The 20293-nt window shown below is 39.8% G+C and overlaps 1 protein-coding gene across 2 annotated transcripts in view; it reads left to right on the top strand.

The window, feature by feature from the left end:
- Positions 1–20293, top strand: part of PTPN4 (protein tyrosine phosphatase non-receptor type 4) — a 174618-nt gene that overhangs the window by 147336 nt on the left and 6989 nt on the right. For both annotated transcript variants that reach the window (XM_029225100.1, XM_029225101.1), the window contains 10 exons: positions 1229–1388; positions 4710–4793; positions 4881–4937; positions 8019–8175; positions 11299–11465; positions 12288–12378; positions 12463–12524; positions 14893–15039; positions 16532–16660; positions 19558–19706. In XM_029225100.1, coding sequence (XP_029080933.1) covers positions 1229–1388; positions 4710–4793; positions 4881–4937; positions 8019–8175; positions 11299–11465; positions 12288–12378; positions 12463–12524; positions 14893–15039; positions 16532–16660; positions 19558–19706 — 1203 coding nt within the window. The remainder of the gene's footprint in view (positions 1–1228; positions 1389–4709; positions 4794–4880; positions 4938–8018; positions 8176–11298; positions 11466–12287; positions 12379–12462; positions 12525–14892; positions 15040–16531; positions 16661–19557; positions 19707–20293) is intronic.

Here is a 20293-nt window from a genome sequence, read left to right on the forward strand (position 1 = left end):
GTCTGATTCTCTAGGAATTCCTCCTCCCGTTGCTGGACCCCCAGGTTGGGAAGCCTGACGTGGGGCTCAGAGCCTTCACTCCAGGAGGTGGACTTCTGTGGTATAAGTGTTCTCCAGTTTGTGAGTCACCCACCCAGTGGTTATGGGATTTGACTTTATTGTGATTGCGCCCCTCCTACTGTCTCATTGTGGCTTCTCCCTTGTCTTTGGATGTGGGGTATCTTTTTTGGTGAGCTCCAGTGTCTTCCTGTCGATGATTGTTCAGCAGTTAGTTGTGGTTCCGGTGCTCTCGCAAGAGGGAGTGAGGGTGCTCGTTCTTAAACGCTAAGCGTCTACCTTGAAGTTGCCCTGTCAGACCTAGCTGGTCAGATCAGCTCCCGCTGCTATGGCCTGAGGTTATGCTCTCTAGTGTCTGTTGGTTTTTAGCCCCTTCACCTGAAATCGGGTTTTCCGACATACGTACTCATCCAGTGTTGTCTCCTCAGTGAGCTCAGCACTCTTCCTCGCTGTGTTCATCACTTCTGTGAATTGTGTTTTACCTGTAAATAAAACAGGCAACCCCTTGAGTTCTCTGGATGGTACCGGGTGTTTTGTCTTTGGAGCAGCTCGGCTCTCAGCTCTGATTTCTCCCTGCCTGCCCACATGACTGCTGAAAACCTTAGAAAGGGGTTTTTATGGTAGATTAATAAATATCTTCATAGAGATACCCTTAAAGTATATTTTATTATATGTGAATTGTTTACAGATTTGATAAAGTAGGAAATTAGATGTTACTTTAAACTACAAAGTTAAGGAAGATTTCATTAAACAGTGGCACTTGCAAATAAACATGACATTTAAAGCTTGTCTCCTATTAGACATCGTAATAAAATAATAATTCTAGGCTGGGAGGAATTGGAAGATTGGGATTGACATATACACTACTGATACTATGTATAAAATAGATAACTAATGAGAACCTACTGTATAGCACAGGGATCTCTACTCAGTGCTCTGTAGCGAACTAAATGGGAAGGAGATCCGTAAAAGAGGGGATATATGTATACGTGTAGCTGATTCATTTTACAGTAGAAACTAACACAAACTAACATAACGTTGTAAAGCAACTATACTCCAATAAAAATTAATTTAAAAAATAAAATTCTACCATTACTTTAAAAATAAATAAAATAATAATTCTTTAAGACAACTTCCAAAATATTTATTTTTTCTCTTTTTTTCTATCTAGATCACAAGAGACCCCTGGAGATGGGCAGCCTCCAGCTTTACCACCCAAACAATCAAAGAAAAACAGTTGGAACCAAATTCATTTTTCACATTCTCAACAAGATCTGGAAAACCATATTAATGAAACATTTGATATTCCATCTTCCCCTGAAAAAGCTACTGTAAGTAGTTTCTTCAAATATTCTCACATTTCTTTGAAAATGTTTAATTGTAAATGAAATATTTTTTGTAACATAGCCTGTTTTATCTGTAAATTATATTATAGTACTTTCTCTTTTTCATCATGTGTTTGCTCATGAATTGTGCCACCATATAGCCCAATTGTGGAATTTCCTTTTATCATATTTATAAAACGTTCATTGCTCTAGAAGTAAATTTTTGACAAATTTGTTGATTTCTGTCTTGCAAAACACACCTTTCCAGAACAAATGCTAATAATCCATTAAATACCATCAATTTTATTACATAATTGACTGGGTACTGAGACTTTATCATTTTCATCAACCTTTTGAAGTTGAGTACAGGTCTCCAGAATATATAATTACCCTGTTCTTCAAGATATATTCGTGAGTTGCTTTGCTACTTTGTACCAAACAAAATGGTAAATTCTTAGAATCCCCTGATTTATGAATTTTCATTGCTTTTTCAAGTAGATGAACCAAAGGTGAGATTGTTAATAAATTTTAAGGATACACTGTGTTCATGAAGATGTATAATGACAGACAGAATATGAGTGTATTTCAGGAAACTTAAAGGGACATCAAGGAATAAAATAAGATGCAGGTAGAGGAAGTCCCACAGCAGGTGCTGGCAGTGCCAGAAGTCTCTGCTGGCCATTGCACTCTTCCCCCCTTGTTTTTCGCCCATAGCCCTCCCACGTTTTCTAAAATTGAAAAACAAGAGGCAGCCACTCTATTCTCCCACACTTATGGCCCCACAGACGCATCAAAAAGAGATCAAAATCCTTACCCAAAATGAATGACAACTTGAGTGCTACCTGCGTGGTGATTCTTACGCATCATTCATTCATCTGTTCATAGTTACTGAGGTCTTTTTGTGTGCCAGGTACTTAAGGAGGTAGTGGGAGTATGCAGACAAATCAGATGTGGTCCCTGCTATTAAATAATTTATAGTCTAGTTTGTTTTTTTCCTTCATGCAAAAATGACTTATTGAGTACCTATTGTTATAGGCTCTGGGAATATAATAGAGTAAAATAAAAAATTAGAAACTCTGCCTGCAAGGAACTTGTATTCTGGGGATAAGGGTGAGACAAACAGTAAACAAAATATGTAATTTAAATATATAGCGTATTAGATAGTATAAATGCTAGAGAGACAAAGCAGAAAAGGGCTAGGGAATTTCCAGAGTGGAGTGTTCCAGTTCTAGATAGTGTGAGCCAGGGATGAGTTCGGTGATAAGCCACATGGATACCTGGCGTGAGAGCAGGTAAGCCGAGGGAATAGCAGGTGCCAAGGCAGGGGTATGGCTGTGTGGTCAGGGGACACCAAGGGGGTCAGCGAGGACAGAGCAGGACAGGGGACAGCAGAGGGCCAGATCCTAAAAGCCTGGTCTTGTAAATGTTTCATTCTTCAACCCTGAGTGAGATTGGAAGCAAACGGACATACCTAAGGAGAGAAGTAACGTGATGTCACTTAAGTTTTAACGATTTCACTGTGGCTCGTATGTTGGCAGTGGACCGAAAGCAGGGTAGCAGCAGAGAAGCTGGCTGTGAGGTGTTGCAGGGCCCCAAGAAGCAGCCGTGATTGGAGAAGGTGGTGCCAGTGGAAGGGATGAGACACAGCTGTGTTGTGGGTGGAGTTTTAGAGTAGAGCTGACCTACTCTGCTGATGAGTTGGCTGTGGGAGACTAGAGAGAGGGGAATAACAGCAAGGATAACAACAGCAAGGTTTTGGGCCTGAATAAATAGGAGGATGAAGTTACCATTTGCTGATGTGGAAAGGCTACAGGTAGAACAGGGGTGGGTGGAATGTCGGGAGCTCAGTTGGGACACGTTGATATGTCTAGTAGGAGTCCGTTTGGATTCTGGAGTTGAAGGGAGAGGTCGAAGCTGAAGGTATAATGTTGAGAGTCGATGGCATGTAGACAGTATTTAAAACCATGAGACAGGAAGTGCAGTGTGTACAGATAACGGAATAAGAGGTTCTAGAAATGGAGCCTTAGTCCTCCAAACTGTAAACATGAGGGAGTTGAAAGGAACCAGCAAAAGAAACTGAAAAGATGCAGACCAAAAGGTAGGAAAAAAACTAGTCAACTGGCTGATGAGAAGGCAGCCACAGAGAGAGTAACCAGCTGTGTCAGGTGCTACTGGTGAGTCGAGGAAGGTGGGGACTGAGAACTGAACAAGCTCTATAATTAGAAGTGACTATGGGAATTCATAAGTGTATAAAAATAACTAATTCAGCTGTGGCGCTGAGGGAAGACTTCCTAGAAATGGTCACATCTTCGACCTGTGTCTCAAAGGCTAAACAAGAATTAGCCAGCTACTTACCCCCAAAGAGCAGGCATACGACACGTTAAGTGAAAGAAGCCTGTAACAAATGACGTACGTTGTATAATTTCATATATGTGAAATGTCCAGGATAGTCAAGTATATAGGGAGGAAGTAGATGAAGGGTTGATTAGGACTTGGGGATGGGAGTGACCGCTCATGGACACAGGGTTTCTTTGGGGGATGAAGAAAAGGTTGTAAAATCAAAGAGTAGCATTTTAACAGGTCATTGACATGCCTGTCAACTTTTTCCTCTGTGATTTCATCTGCTACTTCAAACCAGAGAATTGCAATCTCTGAATTCATCTTAGTTTCCACCAAATCAAATTCTGCCTCCAAAAACAAAAAAAATAGTCGTGATGTTCGTACAACTCTGTGACTATGGTATAAATGACTGAATTATACACTTTGAATGGGTGAAGTATAGTATGTGAATTTTATCTCAGTAAAGCTGTTTTTAAAAAGCAGGGGGAGGGCTATCCTGGTGGCGCAGTGGTTGAGAGTCCGCCTGCCGATGCAGGGGACACGGGTTCGTGCCCCGGTCTGGGAATATCCCACATACCGCGGAGCGGCTGGGCCCGTGAGCCATGGCCGCTGGGCCTGCGTGTCCGGAGCCTGTGCTTCGCAGCGGGAGAGGCCACAACAGTGAGAGGCCCGCGTACCGAAAAAAAAAAAAAAAAAAAAAAACGGGGAGTAACATGAATTCATGTAATACTTATTAGTATTTGCTCCGTGCAGAGCTTTGAGGCAGGTTCTAGAGACACTGAAATTAATTAGTCAGGTAATTAATAAAGCCCCTGTTGCTCTTGGCACTTACAGTCTAGCATGCAGGTAAGGCACGAGAGAAATTTAAATTATGATTCTTTATATGCTTTAGATAATATCAATATACAGGAAGCATGCTTCATGTATATCTGAAGGATAGGCTATAAATGAAAAGCGTGACAAGTTATTTATTTTTGTCTTTTAAAGCCTAATGGTGGTATTCCACATGATAATCTTGTCCTAATCAGAATGAAACCTGATGAAAATGGAAGGTTTGGATTCAATGTAAAGGTAACTTAGAATTTATATTGTACTCAGTTTTTAAATTAAGGTGTTCTGTGTTGGCAATACTGATACTCGATTTGCACTGTTTTGAAGGGAGGATGTGACCAGAAGATGCCTGTGATCGTGTCCCGAGTTGCGCCAGGAACACCTGTGAGTCACAGCAGCCTTCCCAGTGAATCCTAGCTTCGAGAATACATGCGTATTTTTATTAGTATAAATAAAGGAGTAAAATGAATCATTTAATTTGTCAAGTAGCACATGATGTTGGCTGAATCTCTTTAATTGCTGGGAAGTTAATTTTTATTTATTCCCTATCTATAACAGTTTTTAAAATCCTTGTTTTTACAAAGAAGCTAGAGTCTATGAAAATAACCCCTTTAAACAGCAAAATGTAGACAGAGGTATAGTTTTTGTTTGTTTGCTTTTTTTGTTGGCTTCTGTTTTCATTTAGAATTGTTTAACCTACATTCTATTTGTCTACTTTCTGTTTAAAATATGTATTTTAAGTTCTTTATTATGAACATTCTAAGCGAAAGTAGAGAAAAGACTGCATGAACCCATGAGGATGAACCCCCTGTGCCCCCTCCTTCAGGTTCAGCACCCATGAACTTTCTGCTCATAAGGACAATTCTTGATAAATTGTGGGTACATCATCTTTATTGATCCTGTGTATAGCAAATATTGCTTTCAGATCCCCATTTCTGTTGTTGTCTCCTCTGTTTAACTGCATTTCTCTTACCTAAATGGTCTCTAAGGGCTTGGAGCCAGCGCCCATTGTTATTCAACCATCTCTGTGTCCCGGGAGAGGCAGGAACCTGCAGCCTGAGGGAAGAGGCTAGTTACAGGGTCTGGTGCTTTGCAGCAACCTCACAGTTGATTTGAAGATCGCAGTCAAGATTGATCAAGGATATCATGTTACATGGTTTTAGTTCTGGTTTTTAAGGACTTTGTTGGTTGCAAATAACAAGGAACTCGTGGAATACCCCTGGCTTAACCATAAATACAGAATTTATCGTATAGCTGTAGAGGTGTGTCACAAAACCCAAGGACAGGAATGCACTCAGACTTCGAGAAAGAACTTGAAAAATCATCAGGACTCTATTTTTCATCTCTGTTTCTTTTTATGTGAATGTTCCATTCTTCTCTCTCAGTGCAAACCAGTTTGTACACTGAATTAGCTTCATTTCTCAAGCTACTCCAAATAAAATACATTCTAAATGAGAAGTGTACTTAGTAGCAGCTTCAAGCCAAGTCCTGTAATATTAGCACCGCAGACACACTCTACCTGCAGAAATGGTTGTGACTCCAAAATCTGTACTAAATAGAAATTGTGTAGCTACCACCGTTCTGCCCCTCAGTCCACGTGGGGTGATGTGACCACTAGCAGCTTCGGGATTTGTACGTTACCAGCTCAGCAACAGACTCATTAGGCCCCTCAGTCCAACTTACAGACTCCTAGGAAGCAAACCCTTCATAGATCCAGCTTGGACCAGATGTCCTCTTTTAAACAAATCCCTTGTGATCAGAGGTGACAAGACAGGGATATGATGTATAAAATGACTACTGAACCTACTACACATGTGAAAGATGGGGGAAATAGTCCAAAATTATTTGTTCAGTGTGTATTGGGAAGTGTGTGTGTGTCTGGGAGTGCAGATGAGGAGATGAACGATTGCTAAGTTCTCATCTAGCAAGTAGAAAGTTAGATAACGTCTGAAATAAAAAATAAAATTGGAACGTTATTTAGAGATACCGAGGTAAATATAAAAGATGTAGCTAAAATGTTGAAAAAAGATGCCTCAAAAGAGGGGGAGAAGGTAGGGGAGAACATAAGAAATGGTTTCTTATCATAATAATCTTATAGACCTAGTCAGCTCTGTAAACTGTGTGGTGTATAGCTTTCCCAAAAACAAAAATTTTAAGTAAAACTTATTTTTAATTAAATATGTCTTTTACCTGACGATTCCACTTTTAGGAATTACCTCTAATGAAACAGTTGGAACAAAGGATACACAAGGACGTTCATTGTAGTATTGTTTGTGAAACTTAAAAATTGGAGGGAAAATCAAAATGTACATCATTAGAATTGATTAAATAAGTTATGCATTGCTTTGCAGCGCTTAAAATGATAGATGATGTAGCATATATAAGTATGGAAATATTTTCATAAGATAGTATTATGAAAAGTGCATATTTGACAATGGAATACTACTCAGCCATAAAAAAGAATGAAGTAATGCCGTTTGCAGCAACATGGATGGACCTAGAGTTTATCATACTAGGTGAAGTAAGTCAGACAGAGAAAGACAAATACCATATGATACGACTTATATGTGGAACCTAAAAAAATGCAAATGAATTCATTTACAAAACAGAAACAGACTCCCAGACATAGAAAACAAACTTATGGGAATTCCCTGGCAATCCAGTGGTTAGGACTCCACGCTTCCACTGCCGAGGGCATGGGTTCGATCCCTGGACAGGGAACTAAGATCCCGTAAGCCACGCGGTGCAGCCATAAAAAAGAAGGAAAGAAAACAAACTTATGGCTACCAAAGGGGAAAGGGGCAGGGAGGGATAAGTTAGGAGTATGGGATTAACAGATACACGCTATGATAAAGAACAAAGACCTACTGTATAGCACAGGGAACTATATTCAATATCTTATAATAATCTGTAATGGAAAAAATCTGAAAATATATGTATATATTTGTAACTGAATCACTTTCCTGTATACCTGAAACTAAATCAACTATACTCAATTTAAAAATGCATATTATACTTTCATATGTTTGTTTTATCCATTTAAAAAATATGAGTTATATAAATATATTTTAAAAATCTGGAAACATGATAAAAAATGTTAGCAGTATTTCATCTGGGTAGTGGAATTACTGTTATTTATTACTTGCTTCCATCTTCCCTTTTTTTTTTTTTTTTTTGCTGCATTGGGTCTTTGTTGCTGCGCCCGGGCTTTCTCTAGGTGTGGCGAGCGGGGGCTACTCTTCGTTGCAGTGCGCGGGCTTCTCTTGTTGTGGAGCACAGGCTCTAGGTGCACGCGCTTCAGTAGTTGCAGCACGTGGGCTCAGTAGTTGCAGCATGGGCTCAGTAGTTGTGGTGCACGGGCTGTTGCTCTGTGGCATGTGGGATCTTCCTGGCCCAGGAAGTTCCTGTGCCTTACTTCCAGAAAGCCGGGTGCAAATCGGAGACCTTATTCTCATCCCATTACAGGCCGACCTGTGTGTCCCCCGACTGAACGAAGGGGACCAAGTGGTGCTGATCAATGGTCGGGACGTTGCGGGGCACACCCACGACCAGGTGGTCCTGCTCATCAGAGCGAGCTGCGAGACGCATCCTGGGGAGCTCGTCCTTCTAGTTCGACCCAATGGTGAGTGCTCTGGGTCGCACTGGATGTTCTTATAATTCCTTCATGTTTATGCCTAGACACAGCGGCCGGAGCGGGCTTCTTAAAACACAGGTCACGTCACGTCAGTCTCTTGCTCAAGGCACAGCGGCTTCCGTTCACATGTGGAGTAAAATGCAGATTCTTGGCCACCTTGCCCACCCCCGGCCTTGCTTCCTCTCCAGTCATCTGTGCTGGCCTTCCCGATGGCCCTTCTGCCCGAGGCACTCCTCCCGATGTTCGTGGAATGTATACCCTCACTTCACTCGGGTCTCTGCTCAGATGTCAGCCTCGGCAAGTTCTGTCCTGACCGCCGTGGCTGAGATTGCCTCCCTTTCCCCCAGGTGCTTGAGGAGTCCTGGGTCCTTCCTTAGGTATACTTGCTGTTCCACGTGCAGAAAGCCCTGCAACAAGCTAGAGTTTGGTTTCTACGGCAATCTCATGAATATGCTGCCACATGGAGCGCTCAGGGGCTCCTGAAGCCATCCATTGTCCTTTTGGACAGTGTTCCTAATTCTCTCACTTTGTGCAGAATAAATGTGGTGCGGAGTAAGCTCAGCCTCAGCAGTGTCCCGAGAAGGGTTTTCGCAGAAACTGTGCCTTCCCTCCAGGCTCACGGTCCCAGGCCCTCAGCCTGTGCTCATCATAATGGCACTGCTGTGGGTCCCACAGCGCTCACCAGTCCCCTCTGAGAAGCATTTGTAAATGCCATACCTCCTCCTGGCAGGAGACACGCTCTTCTAGTTTTGTTCCCAACAGTTACTGTTCATCACAGTTTTAGCCACAAGAGTGACTATTGGTTAGGGCCACATCACCAGCTACATACCATAGAGAAGTAAAATGTGATTAGAACTCTACCGATTCTCCCCATGTACCCATTTTGCCTCTTGGGTACAAACAGACATTTTCATTTTACCTTCCCTGCAGGCAGACCTTGGAGATATTGCAGGTTCGGTTCCAGACTACCGCAATAAAGGAAATGCCGCAATAAAGAAAATACCGCAGTAAAGCGAGTCACATGACTTTTTTGGTTTCCCAGTTCATATAAAAGTTATGTTTATACTATACTGTAGTCTGTTAAGTGTGCAATAAATCACATTGTCTAAAAAAAAAATATCCATACCTTAATTTAAAAATACTTTATTGCTAAGAATTGTTAGCCATCATCGGAGCCTTCAGGGAGTCATAATCTTTTTTGCAATAGTAAATCAAAGATCATTGCTCATAGAGCACTATAACAGATACAATAATAATGAAAAAGTTTGAGATCGCGGGAATTACAAAAATATGACACAGAGACACGAAGTAAGCAAATGCTGTTGGAAAAATACCACCAGTAGACTTGCTCAACACAGGGTTGCCATAAACCTTCAATCTGTTTAAAAAAAAAAAATACCATAGTTATCTGAGAAACGCAATAAAACGAGCTTTGCCTGTACTTTGTGTTTTTCTGCGTTCATGGTTTAGAATTGACTTCCTAGGAAAATTCAGAGGACTTCAACAGAACATTCTATTTTGACTTTTAAAGGAACTCATTTATTTAGATCTGTTATTTAGGTGATTCATTTTTAGGCATTTTCTGTCACATAAAACAACTTAAATTTCATACTAAGAATCATCTCTCAATTTGTTTTTTTCTGTTTTCTCTTGATAACAGATCCTAAAGAACTTAATAATAATATTAGCTAATAGTTTTTAAATGCTTTCCATAGACCTGAGCTCTTTTATATATTCTCATTTAACCTTTACAGCCATCCAATGATAAATTATCCCCATTTTATAGTTGAAGACATTTAGGCACCAAGACATTTCAGTTATCTGCTCACAAATTCATGACTAGTACAGAAGCAGAATATGAAGAAAAGTCTATATAATGGAAAAGGCATGGCCTTTTTGTAATTCCAAATCACTCCATTTATACTTTAAATTAGGAGAGGAACCCACCTAGGGCCTACATTTTTTGGCAAGGATCTTTCTAATATTGCTTTATTATCAAAATCTAGACCAGGATTCATTTTCAGTGTGGGTCTGTCATGTCTATTTTTTAAAAAATACTGTATAATCAAAATTTTAAATTATGTTTGCCAAAACGTAGCTTGTTTTTCCTGGTGTCTTCCCCTTTAAATCTTATTTCTTCTTAGACAAATTGCATTTCCATCTTTTTGTCTTTACATTCTTCATTTCAGAAATCTCTTCTTCTCAAAAGTACATATGTATTTGAGCAGGAACAAAACTTCTTAAACAAGGCCAGAAGCTTGACTCCATCCTTAAGGGGCTCTTCTCTGCTTCAGCTTTGCCTTTTCCCATGAGGGTCAGGATTTTGTGGGACCAAGGTCACAGCATCTGTGACCTCCCCGTCCTTTTAGACCACCTTTTTCAACCCTCAGTTCTCTGACCAAATTACTCTGAGCCCATTCCTGGGCCTCTGTGGCCATTTTTCTGAGATCCGTTCTCCCAAGGGTTGATCACATGATATAGGCCAACAGGGTAGCGCAGAGGAAGCAATTTCCAGAGGGGTGTAGAATGGGCTTCCGTGTGGGCTGTGAGGTTCAGGGTGTGCTTATAGGCCCCCACGTTGAAGAGTGGAGCTGAGGGTGGCCTAAGGGCCACAGTCTAGGGGTGGCTCCCCTCACTGCCACAACCATGCATTCTGGCCTAGAATTCTCCTTTGAAATCTGACCTCTTAAGCTGTTTGGTAGATACATCAAGGAATGAGAATAGAAAGTATTTTGTTTAGTTTTCTGTTCCGCTTATGTGTAGCTTTTCACGTCTAGACCTATGGTGTGTATAGGCCTCTATTGCTGCTCTTGTCCCAGGTCCACAAATTAAAGATCCGGTCAGAGCTGCTTCTTGGCCTTCCTCTTTTTCCTACTGTCTCTTCAAGTTACAGACATTTTCAGTAATATGACCAAGAACCTTCTTTTCCCCAGAGGTACTTCTTCTACTCCACAGCCACTCTCAACCCATACACAGTGGCCCCAGACTCAGATCTGATGAGTTAGGAATAAATGCATATTTTTCCTGACACAAAATTAAATAATATCTGGTAAATTCCTTTTGCCAACTCATTAAGGTTTCCATGAGGCTTTTTTGATTTTGGTTTTGTAGCTGTGTATGATGTAGTGGAAGAAAAGCTAGAGAATGAGCCGGACTTCCAGTACATTCCTGAGAAAGCCCCACTAGATAGTATCCATCAGGATGGCCATTCCCTCCGAGAGTCAATGGTCCAGCTGGCTGCGGGGCTCATCACTGGGACAGTGCTGACACAGTTTGATGTAAGTAACGTTGTGTGGGAAAGGTGTTTGCCTGTATTTTCACGGCTTCTTAACTGCCTAATCTACTGTCAGTTTAAATTTATAAACTAAAATATTATTCTGAAAAATACTTGATATAAAAAGAATTCTAAAATGCAAAGTTTTAAGAAGTTGCTTCCAAAATACTAGCCATGGTTTCATTAATAGATATCTGTTTAAAACAGAGGGATAAGGAGGTTTTATAGGTATGTCATCAAGCTACATTTTCTCTGTAATTAAATAGCTGTTTTAATGAAAGGTTGCAGATAGACTATTATAGATGTAAAAATACTGAGTTAAAGGAAAATAATTTTTGTACCTTGTACATAAAAATATGTACCTACCTCATATTTAATCCTTCTCTAATTTTTGTCAGGGTAGTTAGCCATCATTAATATTTGTTGCTCTGAAGTGTATGTTGAGGGTAGGTGACTATAAAATATTTAGGGCACGTCAGTTTTTCTTTTAAATATATCTAAAGTAAATGAAACCTAGGTGTTTCCTACAGATGTGCTATTTAAAACTTCAGGTACTTTTGCTGTAAGGAAAATTGTTTTTACTTGTTTTACTATTTTTCAAAATATATATAGTTCATGTCAGAGATTTTGCAAAATTCAGCTTTGCAAATCTGGTTCAATACCTTACTAAACCTAAGGTACATCATTGTATAGATCTGGTATTCCAAGGAAAAAAACCTGTTTCTTGATAGCATAGAAAGAAGTCTGGAAAACAAAAACAAAGCAGAAACTCTTGATGGCTTTCTGGACACGTTCTTTTTTTTTTTTTTTTTTTTTTTTTTTTTAGCAACTATATCGGAAAAAACCTGGAATGACAATGTCTTGTGCCAAATTACCTCAGAACATTTCCAAAAATAGATACAGAGATATTTCGCCTTGTGAGTATCTACCCTCTCTGTATGTTATGTTTAATCTTCTTAACATAACTTTATTAAAACATTCTTTCTTTTAAATTTTTTCAGATGATGCTACACGGGTCATTTTAAAGGGTAAAGAAGACTATATCAATGCAAATTATATAAATGTAAGTTTTTTTAAAATTATGCCTTTGTCATTTGGAATAAGAGGGACCACTCTAAACTTTGAGATTTATTCCAGAATCCATGATAATGACAATCAGCTCTTTTAGTATGTACCTCTGATAAGGACTTTTTTTTAAGCAAAACTATTATACTGTTATAACACTTAGAAAAATAACAGAAACAAAGAAAAATAACAGAAACAAACACTTAAATGAATAATATGCTCAACTTAATTTACATAAAGAAAAGTACATGTCAAAACTGCAAGGAATTACTACCATTTTTCACCTATTAGATTGAAATATCAAAAAGTTTGATAATACCCTATACACGTCTACAGCCTTTACCTGAAACTTTGCGGTCAAATATGCTTTGGGATTCAGAATTTGGAGGATTTTTGAAAGGTTATTCGGTGCATATACTGTAATAAGTAATGTCCCCAGCAGGCTATGGGACATTACCCTATAATCAATATGTTGATATTCAACAGCAAACAAACTATGGATATTCCCACGAAATAGGACTGATAGACTATAAACAGGTTCAGGTCGGATACTGTTACCAAATAAGTCAAGGTTAGGTTAGGTATACCAAAAAAAAAAAGAGAGAGAGACAAACTTACGCTTCAGAACATTGTGAGTTTCAGAATGTGGAGAAAGGATTGTGGATTATTAAGGAGTTTACTGAGGAACAAGCTTTCCTCATACATTCTTTGTGGAAGTATAAATAGGGACGACCTCTTTGGAGAGCCATTTGGAGCCGTCTGTTAAAATTTTAAATGCAGGGCTTCCCTGGTGGTGCAGTGGTTAAGAATCTGCCTGCCAAGGCAGGGAACACGGGTTCGAGCCCTGGTCTGGGAAGATCCCACATGCCGCGGAACAACTAAGCCCGTGCACCACAACTACTGAGCCTGTGCTCTAGAGCCCGTGTGCCACAACTACTGAGCCTGTGCTCTAGAGCCCGTGCTCCGCAACAAGAGAAGCCACCGCAATGAGAAGCCCGTGCACTGCAACAAAGAGTAGCTCCCACTCTCCGTGACTAAAGAAAGCCTGTGTGCAGCAACAAAGACCCAATGCAGCCAAAAATAAAATTAATTAATTAATTAAAAAATATTTTTAAACGCACATGCACTTTGATCCAGCGTTCTCATTTCTTCCTGTTGCCTATACAAATATATTTCTTCCTGTGTGCAAAAATGTTAGGTCTACAAATTATTCAGTGTAGCCTTGGTTACGATAGCAGATAAATTGGCCGCAACTTAAATGTTATATGAATTTACGGTACGTTTATACAGTAGAGCCATTACACAGTATGAAATTTTATGTACTAATCTGACATGATTTTAAAGGTAAAGTAGAAAAAAGGGAAACAAGATGCAGAACAATATTATATGCTACCATTTATATTTTACAGCAAAAAAGGAAAGTAGTTTTGCGTGTACATTTGTGTGTCATGTGTAGTATATCTTCAAAAGGACATGATAGGAGCTAGGAAAAAGGATTGCCCTCCTGAGTGTAAACTGGAGGCTGGGATGGGAAGGAGACTTCTTTCCTCACCCTTTGGTATCCTTCCAGTTGCCATGTACACGTCACCTTTTCTTTTTTTTAATTCAGTCTTAAAAATATAATAAGATGATGGTTCATCTTCCCCAAATACTTACAGTCTTACTTTCTGAAAATAATGAACTTAAAATATTTTTCCAATCTTTTCATGTTACATATATTATATATATAATTATGTGCATATTACACAATATTTATACATCACATTATACATATATACACATATATAATATGAAAAATCTCAACTCAAGCCAATGGCAGAATTTTTGCTTCTCACAAAATTTACTAATAAGCTGGTTAGAGACAGTTTTTTTTCTTTTCCATTATAATTTATTACAAGATATCGAATATAGTTCTCTGTGCTATACAGTAGGTCCTTGTTTTTTTATGTATTTTATATAGTGTGTATATGTTGATCCCAAACTCCTAATTTATCTGCTGCCTTTTCCCTTTGGTAACCACAAGTTTGTTTTCTATGTACAGGTAAACATTTTTAATTTCTATATCAATTCTCTGCCTCTGAAACAGGATTCTCTGTAAAAGCTGCGCTTAAAAAAACCATAAGAGCGCTTTGGAAAATATTTAAATTCCTGTTTCCACTGATTGAAAGATAAATATGTATAGCTACTGCACATTGCCAAGAAATTTCTGCTGCAAATAAAATAAATTGTTGATAAAGATTTGTTTTACTCACTTTGCAATTTATTGAGATTAGTTGTATTCAGTTATCATTCAGTAGATGATTTTCATGTGTTTGATCCTAGTAAAAAGTAATAATGCGAACGATTTTGTTTTTGTGTCCTTTTAGATGGAAATTCCTTCCTCTAGAATAATAAATCAGTACATCGCTTGCCAAGGGCCGTTGCCACACACCTGTACAGACTTCTGGCAGATGGCATGGGAACAAGGCTGCTCCACGGTTGTGATGCTGACCACACAGGCCGAGCATGGCAGAGTAAGTCACGCTGCCCAAAGCTTTTCTAGGCTGCATCGTGTGCACAGTCAAGAGCGCCACGTCGTGTGGTCTCTTTTGTCACCTCTAAACGTCCTTTCTTACGGGGTCGTGGTTAAAATCATCATGGATAAGCGCTTAACTGTGACTGACACATAATAAGTGTGTTATAATAAATGTGATATAAGTGTTAGCCATTATTATTTAAATGGACTAATATATACTTGATAAGGGATTTGTATCTAGAATATATAAAGAATTCATACAACTTAACCATAAGATAACAAATACCCCATTTAAAAATGGCCAAAGGATCTGAATAGATGATTCTGCAAAGAAGATATTCAAATGGCCAACAAGGTCACGAGAAGATGCTCAGCATCATTAGTCATCAGGGAAATGTGAATCAAAGCCACCATGCATTACTCCGTCATATCTAGTAGGGTGGCCAAAGTAAAGATGACAGAAAATCACCTGTGTTGGTGATGATGTGGCGGCAGTGGAACCTCCTGTACCGCTGGTGGGTTTGTGAAATGGTGCAGCTGCCTTGGAAGACAGCCTGTCAGCTCTTTAAGAGGCTAAACGTAGAGTGACTGTAACTCAGCAGTGTCACTCCTAGGAATACCCGAGAGAATAAAGTCCACGTCCACACAAAAACTGGTGCACAAATGTTCACAGCTGCATTATTTTTAATAGCCCCAAAGTGGGAGAAAGCCCAGATGTACCAGATAAAATGTGGTATATTCATACAGTTGAATATTATTTGGCAATAAAAAGTTATGAAAAAATAATACATGCTGCAACATGGATGAACCTAGAAAACACTGTGCGAAGTGAACAAAGCAGTCACCAAAGACCGCGTATCTTATGCTTCTATTATATGTGATGTCCAAAGTAGGCCATAGGGGACAGAAAGTAGATTAGTGGTCACCCAGGCCTGGTGTAGAGGGAGGAGAGGGGGCCAGAGGGACACAGAGGGATTACTAAGGGCTGTGGGTCTTCCTTTGGGGGTGACGAAAATGTTCTAAAAGTGATTGTGGTAATGGTTACACAGCTCTGTGAGTATACTAAAAACAATTGAATAGTGTATGTTAAATGGGTAAATTGAATGGTATGTGAATTGTATGTCATGAAACCTTTTTTTAAAAAATCTTAATTATGAAAATAAATGGATTGCATTTGGCATTTTAGTTGAAGATTCTTTCTCATCGTTAACTTAAATCTAAATTAGTGTAATGGTAAAACAGTGGGTGGAAGCTTGTTGTAAACAGGATATTTGCAGTCTCAAAATATATCCCAACAGACTATTATTACAAAGAGAAAAAGTGGCAAAGAAAAAAATGATACTAGTTGGTAGATCTAGGTGAAGGGTATATGAGAGTTCATTAAATTATTCTTGTCACTTTTCTGTAAGTTTGAAAGTTCTTAAAAATTAAAACATTTTAAAAATTGGAGAACCTGAATTATGTATATTTCTAAAATCTATTGATACCAGGTTAAGTGTCACCAGTATTGGCCGGAACCCACAGGAAGTTCATCCTATGGGTGCTACCAAGTCACCTGCCACTCAGAAGAAGGAAACACTGCATATGTCTTCAGGAAGATGACACTGTTTAACCAGGAGGTACGAAGGCAGGGGGTCTGTTGGTTAGAGCTGTTTTGTTTAAGGTAGAGGCTTTGACAGATGAAAATATTTTTAGTCTGAGTCCTAGTTACTAAGAAATATTAAAAAATTGCTGAACTATTTGCTTCATTGGGATACTTCGGAATCTTATGAAATGTATTCTCCTACTATAATATTTCCAATTTCTGTAAGTAAATACGAATGATCAGTGAAAAAATAGTCTAGTAAATAATACTTATTACTATTAATATTGTACTCTTCCTATTCATAAAAATTATGCCAGGGGTGTTGGCTATAGATTGTTTCCTCCACGTATTATCAGTAAGGTATTGGAGTCCATCTGTAGAAATGGAAAGAACAATTGAAAGCTATCAAATTATTCCCCCCCCCCCTTTTTTTTTTTTTTTTTTTTTTTGCAGTATGCAGGCCTCTCACTGTTGTGGCCTCTCCTGTTGCGGAGCACAGGCTCCGGACGCGCAGGCTCAGTGGCCATGGCTCACGGGCCCAGCCGCTCCACGGCATGTGGGATCTTCCCAGACCGGGGCACGAACCCGTGTCCCCTGCATCGGCAGGCGGACTCTCAACTGCTGCGCCACCGGGGAAGCCCCCTACTCCCCTTTTTTAAGAGTGGAAGAGAGCAGTTTCACAGTCTTCTCAGTATTAAGGAGGAAAAGATCGTAGGCAGGACCTTCTGACCTCAGACAGATTATAGCTTTCAAATTGTTAGTTTTCCTTACTGCTGCCTGGGTTAGTCCACGTGGCTTCCAGATCAAAGCCAGAGTGGAAACCGACGAGGAAACGCCGGCTCAGTAACCCAGCTGGGAGATGTGTGGAGGGCAGCACGTGCCTGTCCTGTTGGGCTGCCAGAGCCTAGACCAGCCACCTGGGGCAGAGGGGCGGTAGGGGCTTTGGGGGCTGAAGGCAGAAAGAAGTGATGCTAGAGAAGAGCAGACAGCACAGCATCAACGGCCAAGCCTTTGGAGACGAGACCACGTCTCCCCTGGTCCCACGCGCAGGCCACCGCCACCGCACCCCTCCCCGAGGGTGATTACAGGAGTCCAGTGAGACAGGGCCTTACTGACCAGAAAGGGAAGGAGCGCCACGTTGTGCTGAAGAAACCTGGCAAGTTACAAGAAAGTAAAGTTACAAGAAAGTAAAGTTTTCAAAATCTTACGGTCTAGAGATAGGAGAATGAATTTGGGGTTTGGGCGTGGACACTGTATAGCTCGTGGTTGTATGACAAGGCAAGCCAATAAGCTGGTTCTTCACTTTCCTAAATAGACATGACAGATGAGCTTGTAGAGGGTTGCATCAGGTGATATGTATATCCCATCGTTCTCCACTGGCAGATTATCCATGGCAGTTGTATATATTTTAGTGGCTTTTCTTTGCAACGCTGAGTACCTCAGAACTATGCTAAGACACAAATTAGTTTCTAACGTTGGAGCCAATTATAATTGGGAAAATTAACTTGCTACCATCAATACGTACATACATGGGTAGATAGATGAATAGACAGATAAACGCTACCCCAAAACTGAATAAAATATGATTTTACCTTACCCATTCTTGTAGATTATTGGTACCGTTAAGTTCTTTTGTTAACAATAATAGTCAAAGGTAATCTGTGCTAGATACCTTCAATTCATCTGAAAAATTAGTTATCAAATTAAACTGAGGTCTCTTTGGGAATTCTTCTCTCTTGATTACCTTACTTTCACGTTCTTTTCTGGAAGCTCCATCTAATGTAAATGATAGTAACCAGATTTCATAGTGTTGAATGACTATAGCTACCAAGTATTGAGCATATGATTCCAAACAGCTGTGATTGGGTGCTTTGCAGGTCCTCTCACTGAATCCTTTTAACATAAGACTATCCCTCTGAGGTGTAGATGTCATTTCATTTTTCATTTGGAGAAAGTAAGGCTCTGAATTAGCATCTTTACTGGCAAAGTTGACATTTGAGCCAAGATGTATAAATTCAGTACCTTACTTTCTTCATTATACCAACTTTTGGCTCCCCAAAAAGAATTAAGTCCTGATTGATTTTGTGTTTTTATGCTCTCCAGTGTTTAACCTACATTTATTTTGAGATTTTATTTTTCCTGATTTCCATAATTTCACTTGCACTTATCAATAAGTATTAGCCCAACTTTGTTCATTAAAAAAAAGATTTTTTTTTTTTACCTTACTTTTTGCTCACCTAACAATTCTTTAGTTTTCTTTTAAACATTTCTCTGGGATCTTAATCTGTTTTTGCCTGTTTACTTGATTATCATCCTAAAAATACTCTACGAATACAGAAATTGAGTTGTAAGAAGAGTAATAATCCAAGTGACTGATACTTAAATGGGTACAGCTGTTTCTGTAAAATGGTTTCTTTCCTTTTCCTTGAACTTTTGGGTTTTATTGAGTTTATACATTACTTTTTTGACAGGGGGGAATGAGAGTGGTTTCTTTTGCTTTTCTTTTGTTTTTTTTTAAAAATTTATTTATTTATTTTTGGCTGCGTTGGGTCTTTGTTGCTGAGCGCGGGCTTTCTCTAGGTGCAACAAGGAGGGGCTGCTCTTCGTTGCGGTGCACGGGCTTCTCATTGCAGTGGCTTCTCTTGCTGCAGAGCATGGGCTCTAGGCGCACGGGCTTCAGTAGTTGTGGCTCACGGGCTCTAGAGCGCAGGCTCAGTAGTTGTGGCGCACACGCTTAGTTGCTCCGTGGCATGTGGGATCTTCCCAGACCAGGGCTCGAGCCCGTGTCCCCTGCATTGGCAGGCAGATTCTTAACCACTGCGCCACCAGGGAAGTCCATTGCTTTTCTCCTAAAATTAAAGTGACATGAATATTTGTTTATATTTTAAGGATTATTTCTAAGTCAGGTGCATGATTTTTCATTATACGTAGAAAAATGAGAGTCGTCAGCTCACTCAGATCCAGTATATAGCCTGGCCCGACCATGGGGTCCCTGACGATTCAAGCGACTTTCTGGATTTTGTTTGCCATGTACGAAATAAGAGGGCCGGCAAGGAAGAACCTATTGTTGTTCATTGCAGGTATTTTATTTTCTGTCTATTATGATTTGAGTAACTGACTAGATGTGTCATTTTTAAAAGGGAATACGTATTGTATTTTGTCCTTCAGTTACGGTTGTCACTCTGATAGATCTCGAAGCTAGGCTCTGAAGGTAGAAGGCAAAGGGTATGTTTTAACAGATGACTGACAGAAATTTTATCATAAGAAGTAAGAATAATACTGTGCTGATTCTTGGCAGTTTGTCTTCTTCATAGTTATGTCCTAAAGTTAATGGTTTCATAGATTTGATGAAATACAGCATTGCAGGAGCTAGGTTGCATCCTGAGGTTTGGATTTCCTGCTTCTGGCCCCTCCTAGGACGTTTGGTGAGCATCTCACCTCCTTGGAGTGGCGCTGCCCAACCCTCTCAGGAGGGACTACTTCCAAGAGCCCCGCTGCATGGCGGCTCACACCCTCCTTCCTTTCACACTGAGCCCTTCTGCCCTCAAGAGACCAGATACAATGCTACAGCCTTGCAGAGATTAGGAGCCAGAAGTTATTTTCTCCTTATCCAAGTGGTTTATTCAGAGGATGTATTAAGGTATCTCTTTATCCTTAAACTTTCCAG

The sequence above is a fragment of the Monodon monoceros genome, unplaced genomic scaffold, assembly GCF_005190385.1.
Source record: "Monodon monoceros isolate NGI ecotype Baffin Bay Population unplaced genomic scaffold, NGI_Narwhal_1 Super_Scaffold_16, whole genome shotgun sequence".
NCBI lineage: Eukaryota > Metazoa > Chordata > Mammalia > Artiodactyla > Monodontidae > Monodon > Monodon monoceros.